The following is a 23,928-nucleotide window of genomic DNA, read 5'->3' on the forward strand; positions in this document are numbered from 1 at the left end:
TAGTGACTAATGATGAGCATCTTTTCTTTCTTTCTTTCTTTCTTTCTTTCTTTCTTTCTTTTTTTAATGTTTATTTATTTTTGAGAGGGAGAGGGAGAGAGAGAGAGAGAGAGAGAGAGACAACGTAGGTGAGGGGAAGAGAGAGGAGACAGAGGACCTGAAGCGGGCTTTGCACTGACAGCAGAGAGCCCCATGCAGGGCTCAAATTCACAAACCATGAGATCACGCCCAGAGCTGAAGTCAGACACTCAACTGACTGAGCCACCCTGGTGCCCTGATGAGCATCTTTTCATGTATTTATTGGCCATTTGTACATCCTCTTTGGAGAAATCTCTATTCATACCCTTTGCCCATCTTTAATGGGTTATTTATTATTATTATTATTGAGTATAAGACTTTATAATATTCTGACTTTATAGACTTTATAATAGTCTCTTATTGGGTATATGATTTGCAAATATTCCATTTTGTGTGTTTTCTTGTCACTGTCTTGATAGTGTCCTGTGAAGCACAAAAGTTTTTAATTTTGGTGAAGTCCAATTGATCTATTCTTTGATTGCTGATTCTTTTGGTGTCATATCTTAGTATACTGTTGCCTAATCCAAGGTGACAATGATTTACACCTTCTATTTTCTTCTATGAATTTGGATTCAATTTTGTATATGGTGTGAGGTAGGAGTCCAAATTCATTCTTTTGCATGTGGATATTCAGTTGTTCCAACACCATTTATTGAAAAGACGTTTATTGAAAAGACTGCTCTTTCCCCCATTGAACTGTCTGTGGCCCTTCTTAAGCTGGTCCTCTCTCAATCCTGTGGCTTTATCTTCTGCCCCATCCCTCCTCCAGCTTGCCCTCCATCTCCTGTCCCACTAAATGATTTGCGTTTTCCCAGATGAACCATGTTCTTTCTCACCTCTTGCCTACTTCTCAGCATGCTGTTTCTTTTACTGGAAAATCTCCCTGACCTTCTCCCCACATTACCTGGCTATCTTCTCTAATTATCTGGCAGGTCTAGGCTTAGATATTGTATTTTCCAAGAAGCTTTTCCTAAGCCCCCAAGAATGTTTTAGGAAGAGCAGATCTGTGCTTCCAAAAGACCATGTACTTAACCCCACAGGGGCTTTTTTTGTGTGCCTCGCACTCAGCAAATATCCAATAAATGGATGAATCCCAGAAGGAAGAAGGCTGTTTCTAGAAGAAGCACTAGTGAGTATTGTACATTGCTACAGAGAGTTAAGGGGAATGAGCTCTGAAAAAATGCAGCTGGGTTTTGACTATTTTTGTCATTGCAACTAGGGAAGAGTTTCAGTAGCTTGGTGGGTGTAGACACCAGTGGGGGAGTTAAGGAGTGAATTGCTGATGACAAAGTGAAGTTTTAGTTACAAACTATTTATGTCCAAGTTTGTGAGGAAAGGAAGAAACTCATGGACACTATGAAACAGCTTAAAGGATAGAGTTAAGGGTTTAGTTTTATTGCTATCGGTCCATCTACCGCTTTTCTGAATTTCAGAGAATTTGACTTCTTTTTTTAAATGTTTATTTTTGTATTCTGAGAGAGAGAGAGAGAGAGAGAGAGAGCATGAGGAGGGGAGGGGCAGAGAGAGAGAGGGAAAGAGAGAATCCCAAGCAATCTCCACACCATCAATGCAGAGCCTGACACAGGGCTCGAACTCACGAATCGTGAGATCATGACCTGAGCCAACATCAAGAGTCCAACACTTAACTGACTGAGTCACCCAGGCGCCCCCAGAGAATTTGACTTCTAACGAGGGTCACTTTCTTGGCTACTTATGCTGTCAGTTTCAGGGACACCCCATGATTTCCCCATTTACCCTCCTACCACCACATTACATCTCCCCACCTCTGACTGTGTGTCAATATATGTGTTTATACGCACACACACAAACACTCTGTGCTCATCTCAGCATCCCCCAAATCTAAACATTCTGGGAGTGACCAAGGCCATTCCCCAAGTTGGGCTAAGCTATATCTGCTCCCAGAAAAAGATAACCTATAAGAATCACCTTATAGGGCATCCAGCCAGCTCAGTCCGTACAGCATGCAACTCTTGATCTCAGGCTCATGAGTTCAAGCCCCATGTTGGGTGTGGAGCCTACTTAAAATAATAAATAAATAAACATTAAAAGCTTTACATATATATATAAATTCATATATTTATATATATATATATACATATATATATTTATGAATTACTTGTTTGGGGAGAAAAAGGAACAGGTCTCTTAACATCATGGTGGCACCAAAAGCATCATAGAGTCTTCTCTCCCTGTCCCTCATTCCCTGACATCTATCTCCCCATGTCACTCAGGCTGGAATGGAACAGCTTCACAACTTTAATTTTTCACATCCTTAGTGATTTATCTCCAACTCTGAGCTGCTTCCATATCTTTGGGATTTTCCTCCCAGAGGTAAATATGCCTGATTATGAGACCGCCAACCTGATTAGCTTTCACCACCAGCCTTACACAGCTCACATCGTACCCCGTACTTTTGAATATCTCCTGATTCACCTGCCCTTCCAAGAGATGGCCCAGCAAGGCAAAGCTGGTACAGTATTGAGGCATTCCCTCGGGGTCATAGCCCAGCTCCACTTGCCCCTTCTCTAGGGCATGCTTTCCATCCACGATGGTGCCTGTCAACACTTGCACTCTGCTCAAGTTCGCTGGATGCTTCAAAATGACTGTCAGGTGGTTCCCTGCACTAACATTTTGGGTCCAGAAGAATGACTCATCCAGAGTGTAGGCCTTCCAGGGGAAATGAACATCAAAAACCTTCATATCTGTGAAAATGGCTGCGGGTGGGTTGTCAGGACCATAGGGGTTCTTTTTCCGGACTGGCGTGGCCTTCTGACTGTCACTGGAGGTATAGTAGGAGAACCTGTGGTAGAAAAGGAATGGTCTGCAGAGGATTGGGTTTTTCTGAGCTAGGAGGGTACGGAAGTGGGGGATCAGTCTGTCAAGGGGCTTTTCCTTGTAGAAGAGGAGGAGGAAATGAGCCAGGAGTGGGAGGTCCCTGCTGTGGAAGAGTTTGCCGAGGAAGCCCATATTAGAGAACTCCAGTAGCACCCATGGGTCGGACCTCGTTGTGTCCACCTTCCAATGAATGTGGGTGATAAAGTTGGGGGCACAAAGGACATTGTCCTCCAGCAACAGGAAGTATTCAGAGAGCTTTGCGGCAAAGCTCATGAGGAAGGCATGATCTCTATTCCGCTTGGAGTAGAATTCCCCACGGTGGGCCTCCTTCCTCATGTCATCCGTGGTGCGGTAGGCATCAGATGGAGCATGAATCAGTAGCAGCTTCCCTGACAAGATCTGTGGGCTGAAGAGGTTTGAAATATGGGCAATGGTTTCTCTGAGCCCGGTGAGGTCAGAATGTGCCAGATGAACCAGTACTGTGAGACGTTTCTGCTCGATCTTAGAGGAAGCACGGAACAGAGAGACCAGGGTGTACAAGAGGCCGCTTTGATCTGGTCGTGGCACTGAGGAGATCCCCACTGTCAGCCACGCTAAGGAGAGGCAAAATAGGGACAATTGTCAGAGGACGTCGGGTTTGGTAGTGAAGGTAGTCAAAGGGTTAAGGGTTGGGATGCTCTCTGGGACCTTCTCTGTTCCTTTCTTCCCTCTTCTAGTTCCCATCTGTGCTCTCTTTTGGTAGAGGGGGTGTTTAGATCATTGCTGCTCAGAATATGGTCCTTAGTCCAACAACATCAATCTTATCTGGAAGCTTATTGGAAAAGCAGAATCTGGGTTCCTAGATAAACTGCCTTTTAACAGTATCACCAAGTACCTTCAATGCACATTAAAGTCTGAGAAGCACTAAACTAGGTGATGCTGAGTCCCTGTGGGTCCCTTTGAGTCGTCTTTGAGCCAGAATTTTGTAGCACGTGGTTTGAGTGCTCGGGAGTATTAGCTAACATTATAGTTACTATAATTCTTTTTGTTTTACAGTTCATCTTCCCAAAGCTCAGCTTTAGGTGAAAGGAAAAGCGCTTCTCCATAAGTCAAGAGCCCTACGTTCTTGTCCCAGTTCCACCACTGACTGTGTGACCTCGAGCAAGTCCCTTCACTCCTGAGCTTAGGTCCTGACTCACAAAACTGAGGGATTTGGACTATGGCTCTAAGGCCCCTTCTAATCTAAATGTTCTCTAGTCCAGTGATACTGCCTTCCTGTAACAATGATCTTTTCCCTCCTTCTTCCTCATTCCTGAACTGTCTGCCAGATTCCAATATTCCTGGGAGCAGCCCTGCCTTTTTTCCTCACCCTTCTTCTTTCCTTCCTAGCTACCTTCTCTTGACGTCCCTACTTCCCTCAGCGTACCCCACTCCCCTCCTTGGAACTCACTCTTTCTTCTCTGCTGAATTGTCTTAATATACTGGAAGGTATGATTCTGCCAGCCTTCCAGCAGTCTCACATCTTTTCTTTTGCCATAACTGTCCTCCTAGATCATTGACAAAAAGCAAAACATGTACCTCCTTTCATAAAAAGAAGAGTGTTTAGCCCCCTAGAGGATTCTCATAAGCTTTTCCAGGAAAGAGGAACTCTCCCTAGAGTGAGCCCAGCACATTCTCAGGATGCTTGACCACTGGCCAAAGCAATGAGGGCTCGCGCACTATTTGCTCTCTTCCTTACCTTAACAAATATTGGGGTTGGGGGAGCAGCTTCTTTATGGACCGATGGGTCCAGGTTCATATCCCAACTCCCTTTGGAGCTTCCTGCTCGCAGGTGCAAGGGAGCAGGTGCTTTGAGAATCTACCTGTCCACACCATTCCCTCCCTACATCCTCAATTCCCACACTGAGAGCAAGGGTTGCTACTTGGCCTTTGAAAGCCATCACGTTTTGAACATCTTCAGTTTCCCTGGGGGTTTTCAAAGTGACGAGGAGCCACAGGAACCCAATGCCCACTGAGGTTATGATGCCGCGCCTGATGGAACACCGCATGGTGTCTGATGGGATACGGTTCCTATAGCAAAAAGTCAACATGTAAAGCAGCTGGGGACTCTCCCCATCCACCCATCCATCCATCCATCCATCCATCCATCCATCCATCTATGCCGAGAACTTCTCCTTTGTCTCCTGGAAGCTTTCCCCCTCACAATCCCCCATATTCTATCCTTCCTCTTCATCATTGTTAACTTATTTCCAAAGCCTGCCTTCTTATCTGAGTTGGGGACCTGATGGAATATAGCCTTATTCCCTGACCTAAAGAAGGAAGGTCACCTGTCCTGTGGCCTTTGTTGCTTTCTCTTTATAGGTTTGTTTGGAGATTCAACTTTCCCAAAGTTTTCCCTTTTCAAAATGATGAAGGTCAGCTGGGGCTTCAGTGATGAGGCTCCTTTATCTTAGGAAACAGATGGCCACCACCTACCCTTGTTTTTTTTAAACAAAAGTCAGTTTATTAAAATAGCTGAACTTGGGGTGTCTGGGGGCCTCAGTCGGTTAAGCATCCAACTCTTGATTTCGGCTCAGATCATGATCGAGCCCTGCACTGGGCTCTGCACTGACAGTGTGGAGCCTGCTTGGGTTTCTCTCTTTCCTTCTCTCTCTGCCCCTCCCCTGCTCGCTCGCTCTCTCAAAATAAATAAAATAGCTGAACTTAAAGTATTGCTAAATACTAAGCAATGTGGTGCCTTCATTACTCTTTAATAAAGGATATCCTTAATTTATTCCAACTTTTAATCTCATTCACATACCTTGATCAGAACATGAATCTGTTAACTTAGAATGAAAAAAATCCTTTCATGAATGTTGAGCTTTGACTTCAGGCTTATTCAGCCTCAAAAGCACTTGTCTTCTGCTCTCTTCCTCTGTTAGTGCCTTTTCTCCGGTGAGAATGTATTTCCCTGGTTGTTTCTAAATGATCAAAGGAAAGGTTTTAATATGCCTCGTCACCTGCTCTTGATTCTGTCCCCTTATACAGTCAGTACACAAAAGAAAAGAAATTGCAGTTGATAATTTCTGTGCTCCTGAGGCTATAATATTCTCCAATCTCCCTGTTTTCTGGAACCTGCCAGTGCAGCATTTTGATAGAGGTTAATACCCTTCTCTCCCTTAGCCATTTAGCTTCTTGATAAGAATTATAAACATAAAACTTATACATGGTAGGAAGGCTTCACAGAGTAAACTTTTCTTACCTGGTTTCCTTAAGTCAGGACTTTGAGTCACTTAGGTGATTCAGATACAAAGCACTCGATGTCAAGGAGATGGGCTTCTTTTCTCTAGGACAAAAATACAAGGATACATAGCTTGATTAAAAAGGCTCTACAGGGGCGCCTGGGTGGCGCAGTCGGTTAAGCGTCCGACTTCAGCCAGGTCACGATCTCGCGGTCCGTGAGTTCGAGCCCCGCGTCGGGCTCTGGGCTGATGGCTCAGAGCCTGGAGCCTGTTTCCAATTCTGTGTCTCCCTCTCTCTCTGCCCCTCCCCCGTTCATGCTCTGTCTCTCTCTGTCCCAAAAATAAAAAAAAATAAATAAACGTTGAAAAAAAGGCTCTACAATGACAGCTGAAGGAGTTCACTGCCACAGCCATAGCTCAGTTCTCCTCTGCACCTCCTGTGTCATTTGCCAGTCACAGCCAGAGTACTGCCCTCATTTAGCCTCGTGAGTCCCACAGACTTCTGGGAGAGGCAGGAGAGAGAGAAAAAGAGGAACTGGGGTGCGGAGCGCCAGTCACTCAGGTGTAATGACAGAGAAGGTGAGGCCGGGCAGAGCAACCTGAGGCCTCTCCAGCGTTCCGGCTTGGAGTTAAGCTCCCTCTGTGATGTTACCCTTGTGTCCTCTCCACCTACTCCCCTACCATCGCAGGGATGCGTGTGCCGGCCTTACAGGGGAGCAGCGTGTGCTTAATTATTGCCAGCTATTATTATTCATTCCAAAGACCACCATCAGCATCTTTTTTTTTTTTTAATTAAAAACAATTGTTCTAATGCTTATTTATTTTTGAGAGATAGAGGCAGAGCGTGAGTGGGGAGAAGCAGAGAGAGACGGAGACACAGAATCTGAAGCAGGCCCCAGGCTCTGAGCTGTCAGCACACAGCCCGACGAGGGGCTCGAACTCACAAACCGTGAGATCATGACCTGAGCCGTAGGCGGACGCCCAACCGACTGAGCCACCCGGGCGCCCCACCATCAGCATCTTTTAATAGAGAAAAGAGATACGGGGAACTATCAAACCTCCCCTCCACCATGCCTTCCACTTCCCTGAACCTCAACTCCACACTCTCCTCCTCAGGGAGTTGTGCCCTGACTCCCACTCCCCCTCACCGGCTCAGGGTGCTGCACCCCTGCAATGACCCTCTTTCTCTTCTGCGTTACCCTCTACTCCCTCTCTGCTGGACCATTCCCATCATCTTGACCAGGAGCTCTACTATCTCCCAATGGGAAAAAAAAAAAAAAAAAAAAAAAAAAAAAGCAAAATTCCTCTCTAAATTCACGTTCTGTCCAAATTCTGCCCACTCCTCTGGAACCCCAACACAGCACAACTCCTTGAGAGCATTGCCTTTATTATTTAGCCCCACTTCATTTCACATTTTCTCTCATCTTACTCAACCTCTCTGCAACTTTTGACATGGTTGACTACTTCCTCCTTGAAATGCTTTCTTCCCTAACATCATTCTTGCCCACACTGACCCTTCTGTTTCTTTCCTGGCTCATCCTCTTCCCAACCTGTAAATGGAGGAGGATCCTAGGACTCAGCCCTTGGCTCTCTTCCTATATGCTCTCCTTGGGTGATCTTACCCAGTCCCATGGTTTTAAGTACTATATATTATACATGCATGTGTGTGTATAACTATCTTCATATCTACAATATATGTGTGCGTGTGAGTGTGTGTGTGTGTATACATTATTCCATATCTGTAGGCTTTTACATATATAAGCTTGTGGGCATATACATAGACATACACACACGCTGATGACCCAGGGCAGATCTTGTCTGCAGCCCTGACTCCTGTCCTGAGCTCCAGGTTACTCGACTATTGAACATCTCCATTTGGATGAATAAAAGGTATTTCAGCTTTAACAGAGTCAAAACAGAAACATAGATCTTCATATATCCCCAATCTTTCTTTTTTTTTTTTTTTTAATTTTTTTTTCAACGTTTATTTATTTTTGGGACAGAGAGAGACAGCATGAACGGGGGAGGGGCAGAGAGAGAGGGAGACACAGAATCGGAAACAGGCTCCAGGCTCTGAGCCATCAGCCCAGAGCCTGACGCGGGGCTCGAACTCACGGACCGCGAGATCGTGACCTGGCTGAAGTCGGACGCTTAACCGACTGCGCCCCCCAGGCGCCCCCCAATCTTTCTTTTAAATAAGTTTTTAAAGTTTGCTTATTTATTATTGAGAGAGAGCACAAGTTGGGGAGAGGCAGAGAGAGAGGAAGACCCAGAATCCCAAGCAGGCTCCGGGCTCTGAGCTGTCAGCACAGAACCTGACGCGGGGCTTGAATCCACAGACTGTAAGACCATGACCTGAGCTGAAGTCAGACACTTAACAGCCTGAACCACCCAGGTGCCCCCCTATATCCCGAATCTTTTCCTCCACAAGCTTTCCCCATCTCCCTAAATAGCACCACCATTTGCCCATTTACTCAGGGGAAAAATCTAGAAGCCATCCTCGGTGCCTCTCTCCCTTGAACACTCTACGTTCAATCTAATCAGTCCTGTTACCCTTTCCTCCAAAATGCATCCACAGCAGGACCTTTTCGCACCACCTGTACCACTACCACCTGAGTCTGGGCCACAGTCGTCTCCTGCCTGGACTATTGCAAACACCTTCTAATTGGTTCCTCACCTCCGCCCTCATTCTCCTGTCATCTATTCTCCACATGGCAGTGAGAGAGACCTTTTAAAATTGCAAATCAAATGCTATCCCTCCCTGGCCTACAATTCTCCAATGACTTGTGGCTGAAAAATGAAACCCAAACTCCTGACCATGGCCTACAAGATCCTGTCTGATCTAGCCCTTTGCCTGCCTCTTTGACTTCATCTCCCCCGACCCATTGGCTTTCTTGTGGGGAGGAGCATCATCCCTTGGACATTTCAAGCTCTTTGCAGACTCAGGTCTCCATATATGGTACTCCTCTTCCTGGAGCTATCCTCTGTAGAGGTCCCAAGAGCCATCTTCTTCCCAACATTCAAATGTGAGCCCAGATACTCTCCCTGCCTGCAGTCACTGTGCCTAAAGTAGCCACTCACCACGCCTCCCACCCAGCCTCCCATCACTCCATCACATATCCTGTTTTCCTTAGCATTGATTTCTACCAGAAACCATCTTACCTGTATGTGTTTATTGTCTGTCTCTATCCACTAGACTAGAATATAAGTCCTTGAAAGGCGGGGACTTCGTTTTATTCAATGCTATGTCTACAGCATTTTGCATAGTAATTGGCCCAGAGAACATGCTCAACGAGTATTTATAAACTCACTAATTGTCAGGCATTATGTGACAACGGTGAGTGACCATGTATTTCTTCAACACACACTGTGCTAGGTGTCAGGGACACCGCAGTGCCAGGACTGTTTGGTGTAACAGGGGAGGGCAATATGTGGGTGATGGTTAAGAGCACAGATTCTGGACGCAGACAGCCTGGGCAGAACCTGGTTCTGCTAAACTTCCTGGCTATGTGACCTTGGCTAAGTGACTCAGCCTCTCTGAATCCCAGTCATTCATCTAGAAAATGAAGATAAAAATGATGCCTATTCTCAAGGGTTCTTAAGAAGATTTTAAGAGATCATTCACACAAAAATGCGTAGCACATGGCAAACATTCAACAAATGTTAGCTTTTTTATTATAAGGAACAAGTATCGTTTTCAACCATGACGGCACTGTCTTCTTTTCCCTCGTATCTGGGAGGTCCGCCTTACTTTAATTCCTAAGCCTTCACCCTAATTTTACTTTTAGATTCTTACACTGATGCACAGCACTTTGAGAACCTTTCCATAGCTTGTCATTTGATTTCCGCTTCTCTGAGGGCTTTAGAGGAGGCAAAAAGTTGAGGGATGGAGGAAATATTAAAAAGCAAGGACACCCCCCAGGTCCCTCATCAACATTGCAGTTATGGGTTGGCCATCTATGACACTGTGCCTCTTGCTATCGTATGTCCTGGGTGTGGGCTCCAGACTTTGCTGGAAGTCAGAGTTCTCCTTTAAGCCTAGGAGGCTGAACCTGACCCACAGGGTAGGGATGCAGCAGAAGCCCACCTCCATTCCAGCATTTCTCTCTGGGTGCCTCAGCTAGTGCTCCCTTGGCAACCATTGTTCTTTCTGAAGGTCTGAAGTGCATCATCCCCCTAGCCTCTCCAGAGCAGGTGGCTCCACACAGAACGTGGTCTGATCACAAGCTTGTTTGATTGGCTCACAGACTTTTTTTTAAAAAAAAATTTGTTTGAAGATTGAATATGTAGAAACTAGGGGAACTTGGGGCGCCTGGGTGGCTCAGTCGGTTAAGCATCCAACTTTGGCTCAGGTCGTGATCTCACGGTTCGCGGTTCGAGCCCTCCGTCGGGCTCTGTGCTGACAGCTCAGGGCCTGGAGCCTGGAGCTTCAGATTCTGTGTGTGTGTGTGTGTGCCTCTCTGTCCCTCTCCTGCTTGTGCTCTGTCTCTGTCTCTCAAAAAAGTGAATAAACATTACATGCTAACTAATGTGGATGTAAATTAAAAAAAATAAAATTAAAAAAATGAATAAACGTTAAAAAAATTAAAAATTAAGGGAGCTTGTATAAAAACCTAGACTTTTGGCCTCTCTTGAAAAATTGCAACTTGCTGCCACCCTGGCCTGACTAGTGACGGCCCTGGTAGCCGGACGTGCATTCTCAGTTTCCTACTCTACCTGGCTGACTTTCCTCATTTACCGTGCCCCCTGTAGGCATTTGAGTCTTTGGCCACTGCTCCAAGTCAGGTCTTGGGAAACTGAAAGACCATGCTAGATCCTGGTTTTATACCAGGCACCTGTCTGGGATAAGGTGCTAAAAATATGAGGCACAAAGTGATCCCTGGGGTTCAAGTGCTGTGGTCAGGGGTAGGAGGAAAATGAATCGATTGCAATGAAAAACAGACGGAAGAGAAAAGAGCTGATGACTGATTTTGTATATGATGTGGTCCATATTCTGGAGGACTTACAGAAGACATGAGGGGGGAGGGGCAATGGCTAAAATGTAAGATTATACAGGTACCAGTAAAGAAAACTCACTGCTTGGTCTAGATCATCTTGAAAGCTGCCCACTCAGCAGGAAAAACTAGCTACAGAGCAGCATTTTTCAAACTGAGGCCGCAATCCGTTCATGGGTTATAAAACCAGCTTCATGGGTCTCGATCAGCATGTTTGTGTATCGCTGTGTAAGGGCCAGTACTGTTTTGTGAAACTTTTGTGAAACTCTTGGTATATAAACAAAGTCAAGAAGTGTGAAGCCACTGAGGCTTAGGGGAGAGAATGGATACATGTTGGCAGGTTAAGGGGCAGCGGGTGTGAGATTCTGAGCTTTAGAGAAATCACCTTGATGTTTGGGGATGATCAAAGGCTTTAGGATCATCATTCTAGTCCTAACGCTGTTATTATCTGTGTGGCTTTGGCTAATTAACCTTTCCGAGTCTCAATTTCTCCATCTGAAAAGCGATGACACTGAAACCCCCTACCTCATAGTGTTGATACGTCTAAGAGACTATGTACCCCCAGCCACTGGCCCTGTCTTATTCATGTCAGAACAGTATTTCAGGTTGTTCATATATCACCCCTTCCTTCCAGGGGAGAGAAGAAAGAATTACCATTTAGCGTTTAGTGTGTCTGACCCTGTGTTGGCCACTCAACCGGATTTGGTCAACACTGAATTTCAAATGAGCGTAGGAGATTCGGTAGTGCTTCCAGAAGTTCTGACATAATTAGTGTAGAAGCCATTTTCTTTGTGTTGGAAGACTTTCATCTTGGACACAGAGAATTCCAAACATTCCAACTATCCAAGGCCATAGGGCATGCTGCGAGGGGTGCCCCAGTCCAGAGCCCTTAGTTGGGGTGGTGGCGCCCCAGGATGAACAGGGAACGTGAATTTCCCTCTGCCTCTCAGCTTCTCTGCACAAGGTTGCTCTGAGAAAGAGTCTAGGGCCTCTAAAGTGGTCCAACCAGAAGGGGAGGAAACACCCTGAAGCCCTGTGTGGGTAACTCTGCCCCTCCCCACCCCATGGGCAGGGCTGGCCACTCACCGTGGGAACTGCCCCACTTGCCAGTGTCTGTTGGAGGCTCCCTGGGGACCGGGCCCAGGCAAGGGCCTAGCTCCTGGGCCCCACACCCTTCACACCCAGGTCAACCAAAGCGCTGAACCCTGGATCCCCTTGGTCTGAGTCAGCAGAGAAGGGATCCCAGAACTGGGGAGGAAGAAAACATGGGAAGGAGGAGAAGATGGGGATTTAGTTATCAGGTGTCTCCCCAGGATCCAGACCCAACTTCCCAGGGACAGAAGCCCAGAGATGAGACCCTTGTCGTGGGATGAGCTGATCTGAAAAGACAGTCCCCACAGCTGGGGGTAGGGTAGAATAGGGAACACAGAAGTCCCACACAAGAGAAAGTCTAGCAGAGGAGGAGGGTTTGCTGGTTCCTGGGAAACGAGCATGGCAGGGAATGGGGGAAGATGGGTTTATCCCACTATGTGGGCTCCCCCATCCCCCACATACTGATCTATTGTGAGATCTCTTCCTGCTTCACCTGAGCAACCAGATGCTTCTCCTGTCCTGTCCAAAGCTCCATCCTCAGCCAGTAGGAGCTACAGACACTCAAGGCCACTTCCCTTTCCCTTGAACAAATATTTGTGAAGTTTCTACCACGTGCCTGGTGCCAGGGCTAGAGACCATTACTCCTTCCCTCCAGCGGCTCCAATCCGGAGGAGAGGCGGGTGTAAGGGAAGAGGGCAGTGTTAAAAAGACAAATCCCGAGTTATGATTGCAGTAACAGAGAGTAGTAACGAGACGCTGTGGGAGTACACGAAATAAATAAAACAGGGAGGCCAAACAGGCTGCAGCTCATCTCGAGATCTCATGGATTGTGGGTTCCCACAGGGGACATCTGACACCAAACATTCCAGGACACCAAAAGTGGTGGGGGAGAGAGAAGATGGCATTGAATCGGAGGAGCTGAGACAAACTGTGAAGAGTCTGAGGAAAGGCCCGTGCACTGGGGAAATTGGGGGGAAGGGAGAAAGAGAGGAGAGGATCAGCAGGGCTGGGAAGGGAAGGGTGGTGTGAGAAGGGGTGCAGTGTTTGGAGGACGCAGACACTGGGGGTTCGGGGCGGAAGGCAGGCGCACCGCAGACACCCGGTGCCCGGGAGAGTGGTCGGAGGCCGCGGGCTGCGGAGGGGGTGGAGAGCGGCCCCTACACGTGCGCTACGTGCTGCGCGGGCCACCGCCCCCTCCCAGGCTGCTGGGGAGCCGGGCCGGCCCTCCGTCCCGGAGCCCCGTCCCCCGGGAGAGCGCGGGGGACTGGCGGCTGGAGGTGGGAGGGGAAGGGAGAAAGTCGCTCCCCTAGTTCGCAACCCTGGAGCGTGGTCGTCCAGTCGCCGAGACCGGAAGGAACGCGGGGAGCGCCTCATCACCAGGCGGGCGGATCTAGGGGCGAAGGCTGCAGATCTGGGGCGCAGGCCGGGGGCGGGGCGGGCTCGCGGAATGAGGCCTGCGGACGGAGGGGGCGGATGAGGAGGGAGCCCCCTGAGCCTGTGTCCAAAGGATCTGGGGCAGCACAAATAGGGGTAGTTTGGGGGACGGCGGCCCGGGTGGGGCGGAGTGTTGTCCAAGAGTAAGGAGGGGGTTCCTGGAGACGTGGCACTCGGAGCGGGGCTTGGTTCCGCTCCGGCTGCCTGGGCTCCAACCCCGCTCTCCCCGAGCAAGCCAAACCGGACCCCGCCCAGGCCTCGCTCCCAAGGCCTCCGGGAGACCCAGCCCCGGGACCTCCGAGCCGGGGTTGCCCAGGTCCGGCCTCTGGGGCGTCCGGCCAGCCCCAGACGAGACAATGCGGCCCCGGCCCCGCCCCCGGAGGCTGATGCGGCCCTGGCCTTGGCCAATCACTGCCTGTGGCTAGGCTCTTTAAAAAAAGAAGAGCCGGCCGCGGTGTGGCTGTCAGCTGGGGAGGGATCCCTCCGCCCATGTAAACACACATCATAAAGGGCAAGGGAAGCGTCTTCTGCGGGGCGGGGGGAGTTGTCGCCTTCCCGGAGAGCCCTCTGGGTCCCTAGGTTCCCCTGACTACCCTGGCAACCGCCCCCTCCCTCAACGTCACATCGGGTCCTCGGGGAGCCAAACAGCTGCTGCCAGATCTGGGAGCAACAAAATCTCATCACTTAGGGTCAATACCGGAAATGGAGAGAGCTTGGGAGTTGGGAGCGTGAGGGAGTTCTAGTACACGGCTGAGGATTGGGAAAGATTATCCCAGGCTCATTCTTCCTGTGCACCTCAGTTAATAGTCATCACTGATACAAGTCTAGAATTTTTCTCAAAGTTATACTTATCCGGCTTGAAGGATGCCAATGTTAAGTGTGAAAATAGTCTTAACGTTCTCCCAGGAAAGAGCACATGACAGGAAATCAACTGCAGCAAAACCCTCAAAAGCAAATACAGCCATGGCAAAGAGCAGCAATGATTCTTCTCCCGAACATTTTATTATGGAAGAATTTAAAATATTCAGCAAAGTTAAAAAAAATTTGCAGCAAATTCCTGTACGCCCACCACTTAGGTTCTACCATTGACATTTTATTATAATTTTATCTCATCTCTATCTTACATTGATGACTTTTCTCTAGTAGGATGCCAGCTGCCCCTTGGCTTAAGTCTCCGTTGCAGTGGAGAGCAAAAAAGGTTTATGTAGGTCCGAAGCCCTAGAGAGCCAAGAAAAGGAGTACCTTCTGCAAGGCCCTGGCCCTTTTTAAACAAACAGTTTAAACATGGGCCCCCAAAACATGGGGCCAAGTATCTCTGGGAAGAGTTTGTTGAAGAGGAGGCTTCTCTCCTCCCCACTTTTTAACTTGAAGAACCCTTAAGGATAAGAGAGACTTCTTTCATCTAGGTGAATCTGAAAACAGAGCTAGGACGCTGTTGGTCCAAATGATACTTCCATGGGTTTGGCTGCTTTCTGGATGAAAGAGATCTTTTTAGTGTTGAGGTCCTACTTGTTAAATTTCCTCTCTCCCCTTTCCTGGGCAGGACACTAGGCACTCACCCTACATACACACACCCCACCCATGCCTCAAAAATGTTCTTAACTTTTAAAATTACTTAACCTCTCTGTGTCTCCATTGCTTGCTCTGCAAAATAGGGGTAATAGTAGTACCTACCCAACGGGATGGTTGTGTAGATTCAATGAGCTAATACACAAATACACGCAAAGCATTTACAACAATGCTTTCACACAGTATTAGATTAGCATTAGATAATTAATAGCTATCAGTCATATGCTAATAACTCTAGATTTACATCTCTATTTCTGATCTCTCCCCTTCGGATTTATACTATTCAGCCTGTCGGATATTTCCAACTGTACCGAAGACACGTCAAACTCAACATATCCAGAAGTGAACACATGATCTCCCTCCTCATACCTCCTCATTTATATAATCTAGGGAAATGCATTGGCAATGTCCGTGCACCAGCAACCATTCAGGCATGTACCTAGACACCTGAATCATCCTGGATACCTTAGTGTCCTTCCCCAATTTATCACTATGTCCTAATTTTATCTCCTACATTGGCATGCATTCTTCCGAATGAATAGCACTGCTGCCTTAATTTAGGCACCATAGTTTCTCAACTGGATTGTTTTTAAAGTCTTTGGCTTCTCTCACGCTCAACCTTGCCATTATTTTGCTCCCGGACCACTCTTTTCTCTGTAACACCTCTCATTCCAAAAGATGGGAGTCTCTATCACTTGTTAGCTGTGTGAATTTGGGCAAATTGCTTAAACAACCTGTGCCTCACTGTCCTTATTTGTAAAATGGAAGTAAGAGTACCTGCCTCAAAGGGTTGTTGTGTAGATTAAATGATTAATTATGCAAAGCACTTAGAACAGTGCCCAGGATATGCAAGTGCTCAAGAGTGTTAGCTTATTATTAACATTATAACTAGTGTTTTCTCACCTCCATTTTATTCTTACTTTCAAGCCGGTCCCCCTACTAGAAAATCCTTCCCCATTATGCCTAATACCTTCGGCCCCTCCCCAGGTTTTACTAAGTGTATATACTTCTGTTATGGCACCTACCACAGTGTACTGACATGACTGACATAATCCATTTATGTGTCCGATCTTCTCCACCAGAGTATTAACTTCTTGAGGGAAGGGACTCTGGCACGTAGTAAATGGTCAATAAATGTTAGCTCAACTGGACCGTAAGGATCAACTTCATCCCGAGGCCGAAGGCCCGGGCCCCGCCCGATTCGGGGGCGGGGCCGGGAGCTCGGCGCGGGGTGGGGGTGGGTGGGGGTGGGGGTGGGACTCTTTTTCCTCGCCGTGGCGGCGGAGGCGCACGGCGTGGGTTAGCGGCAAGACGTCGTCGGAGGAAGGCTGAAAAAGCCCAAGGTGCTGCCGTTGCTAGTACAAGTCGGACTTGCCGTTGCCGGAGTCGCGTCTGCACCCGTCTCGGACCCAGCGCAGCCCGCCGCCGCGGTTCCGGAGCCCACCCTGCCCTCGCCCGTGCCCGACCCGCGGTGATGGAGCCGGCCACCGCGCTGCCCCCGGGCCCGCGCCCGGCGCTGCCCCTCGGGGGCCCGGGCCCGCTGGGCGAGTTCCTGCCTCCCCCCGAGTGCCCGGTCTTCGAGCCCAGCTGGGAAGAGTTCGCGGACCCCTTCGCTTTCATCCACAAGATCCGGCCCATAGCCGAGCAGACTGGGATCTGTAAGGTGCGGCCGCCGCCGGTGAGTCACGCCGGCACCCCGGATCCTGCTCGCGGCTGGGGGAGGGAGGTAGGACGCGCGGGCCGGGGAGGCCCGAGGCGCGGGGGGCGGGGAGCGGGGGTCGCCCCGGAGGCCGCGTCAAGTTTGGGGCTGCCCCGGGGTCGGAGTTGAGGCCGGGGGAGGAGGACGGGGCTTCTTCAGGGTGGGAGATGAGGAGCGTGGGAGAGCGGGCGCTTCGGCGGTGCCACCCCGAGGGCCCCGGGCGACGCGCGGCCCGAGCGGACGGGTGTGCGGCCCGGCCGGGGGTTCGGGTTCGGTTCCGGATGGAGTGGCGGCCGGGGTGGGCGAGGGGGTGCTTCCTGCCGGAGGCTGGCGGCGGCGCGGGCGAGGAGGGCGGGCGCCGGGCCCGGCGCTGCTCGGCGGGCCGGGGCTCGCCTCCTCCCCCGGGGTGCGGGGGTGTGTGCTGGGTGGGGGTGGGGGACTTGCGAGTTGTCGTGCGCGGAGGAAAGTTTTCAATATGGCGGCGGGAGCCCCTGGTCCTTTGTGTGGTGGCGGCGTCGGCCCGGAGCGGCCCTCACCTGGGCGCCCCACCCCGCGGGCCGGGGCACCCCCTTGCCCCCCGGGCTCCGGGCTTCCTGCTGTTCCCCGGGCCGGGCTCGAGGAGGGGGCGTCCAGCGCTGCCGGGGGGCGGGGAGGAGCCGCGGGGCCGGCCCCGGAGCCGAGGTGTTGTGGGGGGCGTAAGTGTGTGGGGGGCACTTGGGGGTGGTGGGGAGCGGGACCGGCGGCGGAGGGTCCGGGGCCCGCCCGGCGGCGCACACACCCGACTTCTGGCCCGGCCGCCCGGCTCCCCGGGGAGGTCTCGGCTGCGTTGGTGGGGTGGGGGGCGAGGCCGTGCGGTAGGGGGACATGTCAGACCTGGAGACCTGCGAAGCCGTAACGCGCACTTCCCGCGCCCCCCACCCCCCACCCCAACCCCCGGAGGCTGAAATGCAGCCCCGCTTCAGCCCTGCGAGCCGTGCCTAAAGCGCCTCGGGCCTGGGGGCTGTGTGTGTGAGGGGTGGGGTGCTGCTGAAGTCATCCCTAACGGCTCCAACGTTGGCTCCGACGTTCGCTGAGGAGAGCCCGGCCGGCCCTGCGCTGGCCCCCACGCCCGCCCCCCACCCCCGGCTGGAACTGGGTGCGCGTCGACACCCCTTTTTTTTTTTTGCCCACCTTGCGGATGATCGGAGTCCGAGTTGGCCTAAAGGACGGTTGGACGGGCCGGGACCGTTGGGAAGGATGTTGAACTGCCTTTCCTACAGTTTAAGAATCTTCTCCCCACTCTTCCCCGCCCCCCACTCCACCCCCACTTCCACCCCCATTGGAGGAAGATTCCCCCCTCCCATCCCTTTCTTTCTTAAGCTCGCTCTTTGTAATGACATTTGGAGTTGCAGGGGTTCTATATGTAGTCATTAGGGTTTGGAAATCAGTTTTGAGGGAGATCTCTTAATACGTCCTTTCTCCCGTCTCCCTCCCCCCTCCCCCCCAAATTGAAACACGGGCACCATACTTTGGTTTTTCTTGGACAAGTTTGAAAATGAAGATGAAATCTATGCGGCAGAAAATAACTGGTCAGCTCGTATGGGGGAAATGTTTGAAAATAGAACCATTTCTCTCAAGTGGACAAGGTTGATTCTTGTTGCTTAAGGGACGTGCATTTCTTCTAGAGTGCAAAGGGGCCTGCAGAAGTTACAGCCGGAGCTGATTAGAGCCAAGGTTTTAATTCTTGAAGAATAGGTCATGTTTCAGACATTTAGCAGTTTAGTTTTATGTCATCTGCTAGGAAGGGTGAGTGTGGATGTTGTACATTTGCATTAGTGGGATTTTAGTCAGAAATGAGGCAACTTGGTTAAGTTCTTGGTAACCAAAATGTGTGAAGTCTGGTTCCTGGGAGTGAGAGTTGTCCTCCATGTTGGTATTGTGGTGTGCAAGGGCTGGGGTAAACCCTTTATCTTACTTTATTACTCTGTGCCTTTTCTAGGGCGCTTTCCCAAAAAGATAGTGTTGGCTCTGGTTAGGTTTGGCTACCCATTTCCTCATCTTGGCTAGGATAGGAATAGTAAGCTTTACAAAATGTGTGCTCATGTTGCCTTTTCCCATTCTGAATGTCAGACAGACATGATGGCCACCATTTTGTATTGAGAGTAGTACATTCTACTGCCTGAGGAAGGGTGTTAAAGAGGCACAAATAATCTACAAACACAACCAGTGCTCTGTTTTGGAGACCTCCTTTGTGTGAGGGGGGCTTTCTTCGTCCTTTGTTTAACAAAACTCCTGTGCCAAATGGAAAGAGTTTGTTGTTGATATAACCACAAAAAGGGAAATCTTTCCAGAAGTTGTAGCTCTTGAAGAAGGGTCTTGTTGGAACAAAGGTTTCTTAAGAGATGTAAACAGTCTTTGTTTCAGAAACTGTTTTGTTTTAGGAAGCTGTGAACAAGTGGTTTCATATAGTTGAAATAAAGCAACGACAAAAAAAATAAGAGGTACGAAATATTGTCCAAGGCCATGGCTGTATAATGCCTGTGTTCTAGATGATTTTTGTTTGCTAATTTTTTGGAATACAAGTAGCTGTGTTAAAATGGAGATTGGGTCTGTTGGTATTTGTCCGTTGGGAGGTTAGGGGAAGAATTGTAAAGCACTTCCATTTCCTTTTGTTCTTATCTTTGTATCTTTAATTAATGGTACTTACATAGTTTCAGTTTATAGCTGCTTTCTGTGAGGGTCCTAAACTGCTCTGCTTTTGAAAACTTGGGGTTCACAGAAATTTGTGAAAATATGGTAAGGTAAATGTGATAAAGGATAATAAATCAAGAAGACTGCTAAATCCGGAGTTAAAAGTTTAAAGAGGGAAATAAATGTTTTTCAAATTACATCGAGCATGTAGGATAACCAGGCTTGTTTCCTGGGCTTAAAAAAATTTTTTTTAAGTTTACAATTAATCTGACCTCTGGTTTTGCTACCTTTAAAATGCGCATTTTCATTTCCTCTTGATGTACTTAGATGTCTTTTTAAGGACAGATTTTCCGTGCCGCTATGTGGTATTTGGAAATGATTAATTTTAGGAGTGTAACTATTAGGCAAAAAATAGTTGGCTGCTCAGTAAATACTTTTTTGAGTCTCCCAAGTTTGATTGGAATATATTTGATGGCTTTAATAACTTTCTTTGTTGCCCTCAAATGTCTAACATTTGGCCACAGATAGACAGATTCCACAAATTTCTTCTGTGGCAGTGTCCAAAAATCAGGGATTTAAATCAAACCCCAGATGGCACAGTAGACACATTTTTTTCAACTTTAACTTCCTGTGGGTCGTTAGTTTGATCCCTTCATTTTATAGCTAAAGTGTAATACTCTCAAATGTTTTAATATAGTCAGCGTCTTTGAGTAGGCCTGCTGGTTCTACCATTAGGAACAGGGTGGAACTTAAATACACATTTCTTTGTATGGTTAGAGGTGTTAATGATACGGAGCTCATTTACTCTCATTCCAGCCTATCAATCTCCTTAATTTTAGGTTTGATTGACTTTGGCCTAACCCTCTCTGTTTTCCCATTTCCTTTGGTGTCACAGTATTTTTCTCTGGTTGTGATTCTTTGGCCACCTTAGACCCGCTTAACATTTGGAGAAAAGGCTTATCAATGGAAACATCCTTAAATGAAGGAAGAACTTATCATGACTACTGAAAAATAACAGCTTTATTTAGGTATAATTCATATACCATACAATTCATCAATTTAAAATGTTTTTAGTTGTAGTTTTAAGTAGTTACAGAGTTGTAAAACCGTCACCACAATCAATGTTAGGACATTTTCATCACCCGCAAAAGAAACCCTGTACCCACTTGTATCTGCCTTTTAGGACAAACGTAGGACTATCCTGCTCGTAAGAAAAACTTTTTTCCTCACTTAGTAGGAGGTTGGATTAAGTCCTACAGATGTAGTTCGAAAGTTCCTTAAACAAAGCAAAAACAAACTTCATTTGTTACAGTTTTTGAATGGGCGTTTAGTTAAATTTGATCTTACCAGTGGTAAATTGTAAATTGGTCACACTAGGAGCCACAGACCTATTCACCTAGCTGTAATTTTGTTGACCTAATCAACAAAATTAATAGGCTTTTAGAATAGAATGTGAGCGATATTACAAATACATGAGGCAGCTTAAGATTCACACCCCCACGGGAAAAATTTCCCTACCAGTGATTACAGGACTTGTTTTTAAACATGCAGCCTAAACCTCTTTAAAGAGCAAAATAAATAGAGAATTGCCTTTGAAAAGTGTTAACTAAATGTGTTAAAGCTAGGTTTTGAATTCTTCTGTTATTGAGATACAATAATAAGAAAAATTAGGGAAAATTTGTTAGCCCTCAGTTTCATTCTTTGTCTTTCTCAGGTACTTGAATTTTCTTTATGGTATGTTGGCTTAAATTTAAAAGTATTTTTGGTTGATAGAGGAGCAGAACTCATTTATTTGTTTACTTTGGGGCACAAAAACAGTTCAAGATGCTTAGGATACTTTAATAGGCAGACAGAAATCTTCCAGGGAGAGAATTTTCTTTTAGAAAGGAAAAAAAAAATATTGTAAACTATTTGATAAAAAATTTGACTCTGTTTATGTGCTGTAAATGGATCTTTTTCTAGACTTTTGTAACCTCTTGTTGTCTTAATTGGACCCCGTTAAAAGTTGGCTATAGAAGAGGCTAAAGGGAAAACTCGTGCCCCCACTCCCACCCCCCCATGAAAGTGCTAATTAGGGTCCTAGATTTTAAGGTTCCAGGAAGCCTACTTGTGTACCTCTTTCCAAAGGCCATATATAGGTTTTAAAAAACCAGGAACCCAGAAGATCTTTGCTTTCTTCCTTGTACAGACCTTTCCGTTTGATTTGTGTTGGTCTGGTGGTGTGATGTTTTTTCTTCCTTGCTAAGATATTCTCTGGAGATTATGCTCATATACCTTTTTTAAGTGCAGAAGATCATTGCCAACCTCAAAAAAAGTTAAGTGGAATAAATACTGGGAATTGAAGGGCTGTCTATACTTTTGTTTCTGAAATTTTTGTTAAGTTTGGGTCACTTGAAGAGGAATCACTAGAGGCAGTGTTGAGTCCCTTTGGGGTAAGTGGGTGGGTAGAGTGGTACTTTGGGAAAGCCATGTCGCTGGGCTTCTCCCATTTTGCTTTATATTACTTAAAGTTTGAGAAACTTGTAACTGGGTTTTAAAGTCTGATTTGTGAGAAACTTGTTTGAGATGTAAGAATTGTATGCTGCGTACAAGGATTTTTTTTGTTAACAGCTGTGTCTTAGCATGGAATTAAAGACAAAAATTAGATGAGATGTTACCTTTGTACATCTCCACAAGTTCTTCCAAAAATGCTTTTTCTGTCATTAACTACTAGATGATTTCTATAATGAAGGTGCTTTTTACAACTCCCAAGTTTATGAACCAGACTAATGAGGAAAAGCTGCCTCCAGGGCAGCGAGACCTTTCTATTCCATAATTGTGTGATGTTTGGAACAAAAATGTGGAATTTGAGTAAATGCATTCTTAGGAGTCCTTTTTTTTTTTTTTTTTTAACATTCAAATCTTTCCTTGTAGACCATTGCTCTTAAAGCATCATTACCTTACACCTTTAGACGTGGCCTAGAGTCATCTCATCTGTTTATCTTTTTTTTTTTTTTTTCACGTAAACTTTCTTTCTGGATATAAAGATTACTTTGCTGTACCAGAGCCATCACTTCAAGAGTTCAAATGAAATTTCTTCTATTAAAATATTCAAGCATTCACAAAAACATAGAGAATATAATCCCTTTAGCTATTTTCCTGGATATAGGAGAGCAGAAAACAGAGTAGCAGCAGTGGGGTTGAGAGTAAGCTAGTGAGCTTTAGTTGTAAAGAACAACTTGGCTTAGCTTTTGTTTTATTCAGGGAACGAGTGAGATTTGGGCAGTTAGGAATGAGGTTTCTAGCCTTTAGTGAAGGTGGTCACCTTGCCCAATTAGGATAGGGATCGTATTTCTCAGTTTTTAAAAAATTTAAGTTTTTTATTTATTTAACCTCTACACCCAGCATGGGGCTCGAACTCATGACCCTGAGATCAAGAGTTGTGTGCTCTTCTGACTGAGCCAGCCAGGTGATCCTGTATTTCTCAGTTTTAAACAGTGGCTTCGTTCCTTTATTACACATTTGTTGGAACCTGTGCAGAAACCTGACCGTCTTCAGGCCAACTCTTGGCATCCAGAAGTTTGATGGCAGTGGTTGGAGTAGGGGGTGGTTGGAGGGCATTCTCCACAAGCATTTTTCCGTTCTCTATTTGCCCATTTTCTTTATCTATCTGCTAGACTATCTCAATAGAGCTGGGAGTCAGGAGTAACCAAAAAAGTAGAGTTAAGTCCCTTTCTGGAAAAGGAGTTTTAAGGAAAGGAGAATCAAAAGGGTCTAATGAGTTGTTGGTTAGGTTGTTAGGTTCACTTTTCTGTTAAGAATGGTAGTGTTTGACTTTCAACCTTGATGGTGCAGTGTCTGTTGTAGCAGAATTGCTGATTAACATTTCTGTGGCATCAAAAGTTTAAAAGGAACAATTTAACAATCAGGTCATTGAAAAATATTTTCTGTCAATAACCCCTTGAAATCTAATTGCTTTTCACACCGAAATAGTAACTTAATTTCTCAGATGGGAAACTAGTTAGACAACACCAGGCAGAAGATCACATAATGAATGGCTTTTTAGTACTTGTCGATTCCATTTCACTTGGTAATGTGTTATTTTACAGTAGATGTGAAATTTAAGGAATATTTTGCATGGGTGAAGATAAGCTTTATCAAGGGGCGTGTATGTGGATTATTACTTTTTAGAAGTCTATACTTTTATTATGTAAAGGAAGGGATATGGTGTTTCTAGATTTTAAAAAATAAATGAGTAGAGTCTCGACTCTAATTCCATCATGACCTTGGAGAATGTCATTTTTCTCCCAACGTATGCCTTCTCATCTGCTGTAAGGGGATCTGACACTGACCTAGG

The 23,928-nt window shown here is 47.0% G+C and overlaps 2 protein-coding genes across 5 annotated transcripts in view; one reads left to right on the forward strand and one right to left on the reverse strand.

The window, feature by feature from the left end:
• Positions 1-2,337: 2,337 nt before the first annotated feature.
• Positions 2,338-18,489, reverse strand: LOC123586880 (alpha-1,3-mannosyl-glycoprotein 4-beta-N-acetylglucosaminyltransferase-like protein MGAT4E). Of its 2 annotated transcripts, none has more exons than XM_045456457.1 (6): positions 18,093-18,489; positions 6,155-6,238; positions 5,714-5,873; positions 4,836-4,983; positions 4,364-4,460; positions 2,338-3,527 (listed from the first exon to the last, which is right to left on the reverse strand). In XM_045456457.1, exons 4-6 carry the CDS (start codon positions 4,959-4,961, stop codon positions 2,380-2,382), a joined length of 1,371 nt encoding a protein of 456 aa, XP_045312413.1. In that variant the 5' UTR covers positions 4,962-4,983; positions 5,714-5,873; positions 6,155-6,238; positions 18,093-18,489; the 3' UTR covers positions 2,338-2,379. The 2 variants fall into 2 exon arrangements, with proteins under 2 accessions (XP_045312413.1, XP_045312412.1); XM_045456456.1 differs by lacking the exon at positions 18,093-18,489 and adding an exon at positions 16,249-16,507.
• Positions 16,493-23,928, forward strand: part of KDM5B (lysine demethylase 5B) — an 81,142-nt gene continuing 73,706 nt past the window's right edge. For 2 of the 3 annotated variants that reach the window (XM_045456454.1, XM_045456453.1), the window contains exon 1: positions 17,075-17,617. In XM_045456454.1, the coding sequence (XP_045312410.1) occupies positions 17,090-17,617 (528 nt within the window). In that variant the 5' untranslated portion in view covers positions 17,075-17,089. Of the gene's footprint in view, positions 16,902-17,074; positions 17,618-23,928 lie in introns of those variants that run through there. The other variant, XM_045456455.1, reaches the window with a different exon arrangement.

This window comes from Leopardus geoffroyi, chromosome C3 (assembly GCF_018350155.1).
Source record: "Leopardus geoffroyi isolate Oge1 chromosome C3, O.geoffroyi_Oge1_pat1.0, whole genome shotgun sequence".
Lineage (NCBI taxonomy): Eukaryota > Metazoa > Chordata > Mammalia > Carnivora > Felidae > Leopardus > Leopardus geoffroyi.

What these genes read in the sequence shown, in the direction of transcription:
- LOC123586880 (XM_045456457.1), bottom strand. Translation starts at nt 4,961, where the DNA reads ATGCGGTGTTCCATCAGGCGCGGCATCATAACCTCAGTGGGCATTGGG. An exon ending in TGATGGCTTTCAAAGGCCAA is followed by an intron (nt 4,461 to 4,835) that starts GTAGCAACCCTT and finishes TCAATGATCTAG; the next exon opens with GAGGACAGTTATGGCAAAAG. An exon ending in AATTCAGCAGAGAAGAAAGA is followed by an intron (nt 3,528 to 4,363) that starts GTGAGTTCCAAG and finishes GCCTCTCCTTAG; the next exon opens with CGTGGCTGACAGTGGGGATC.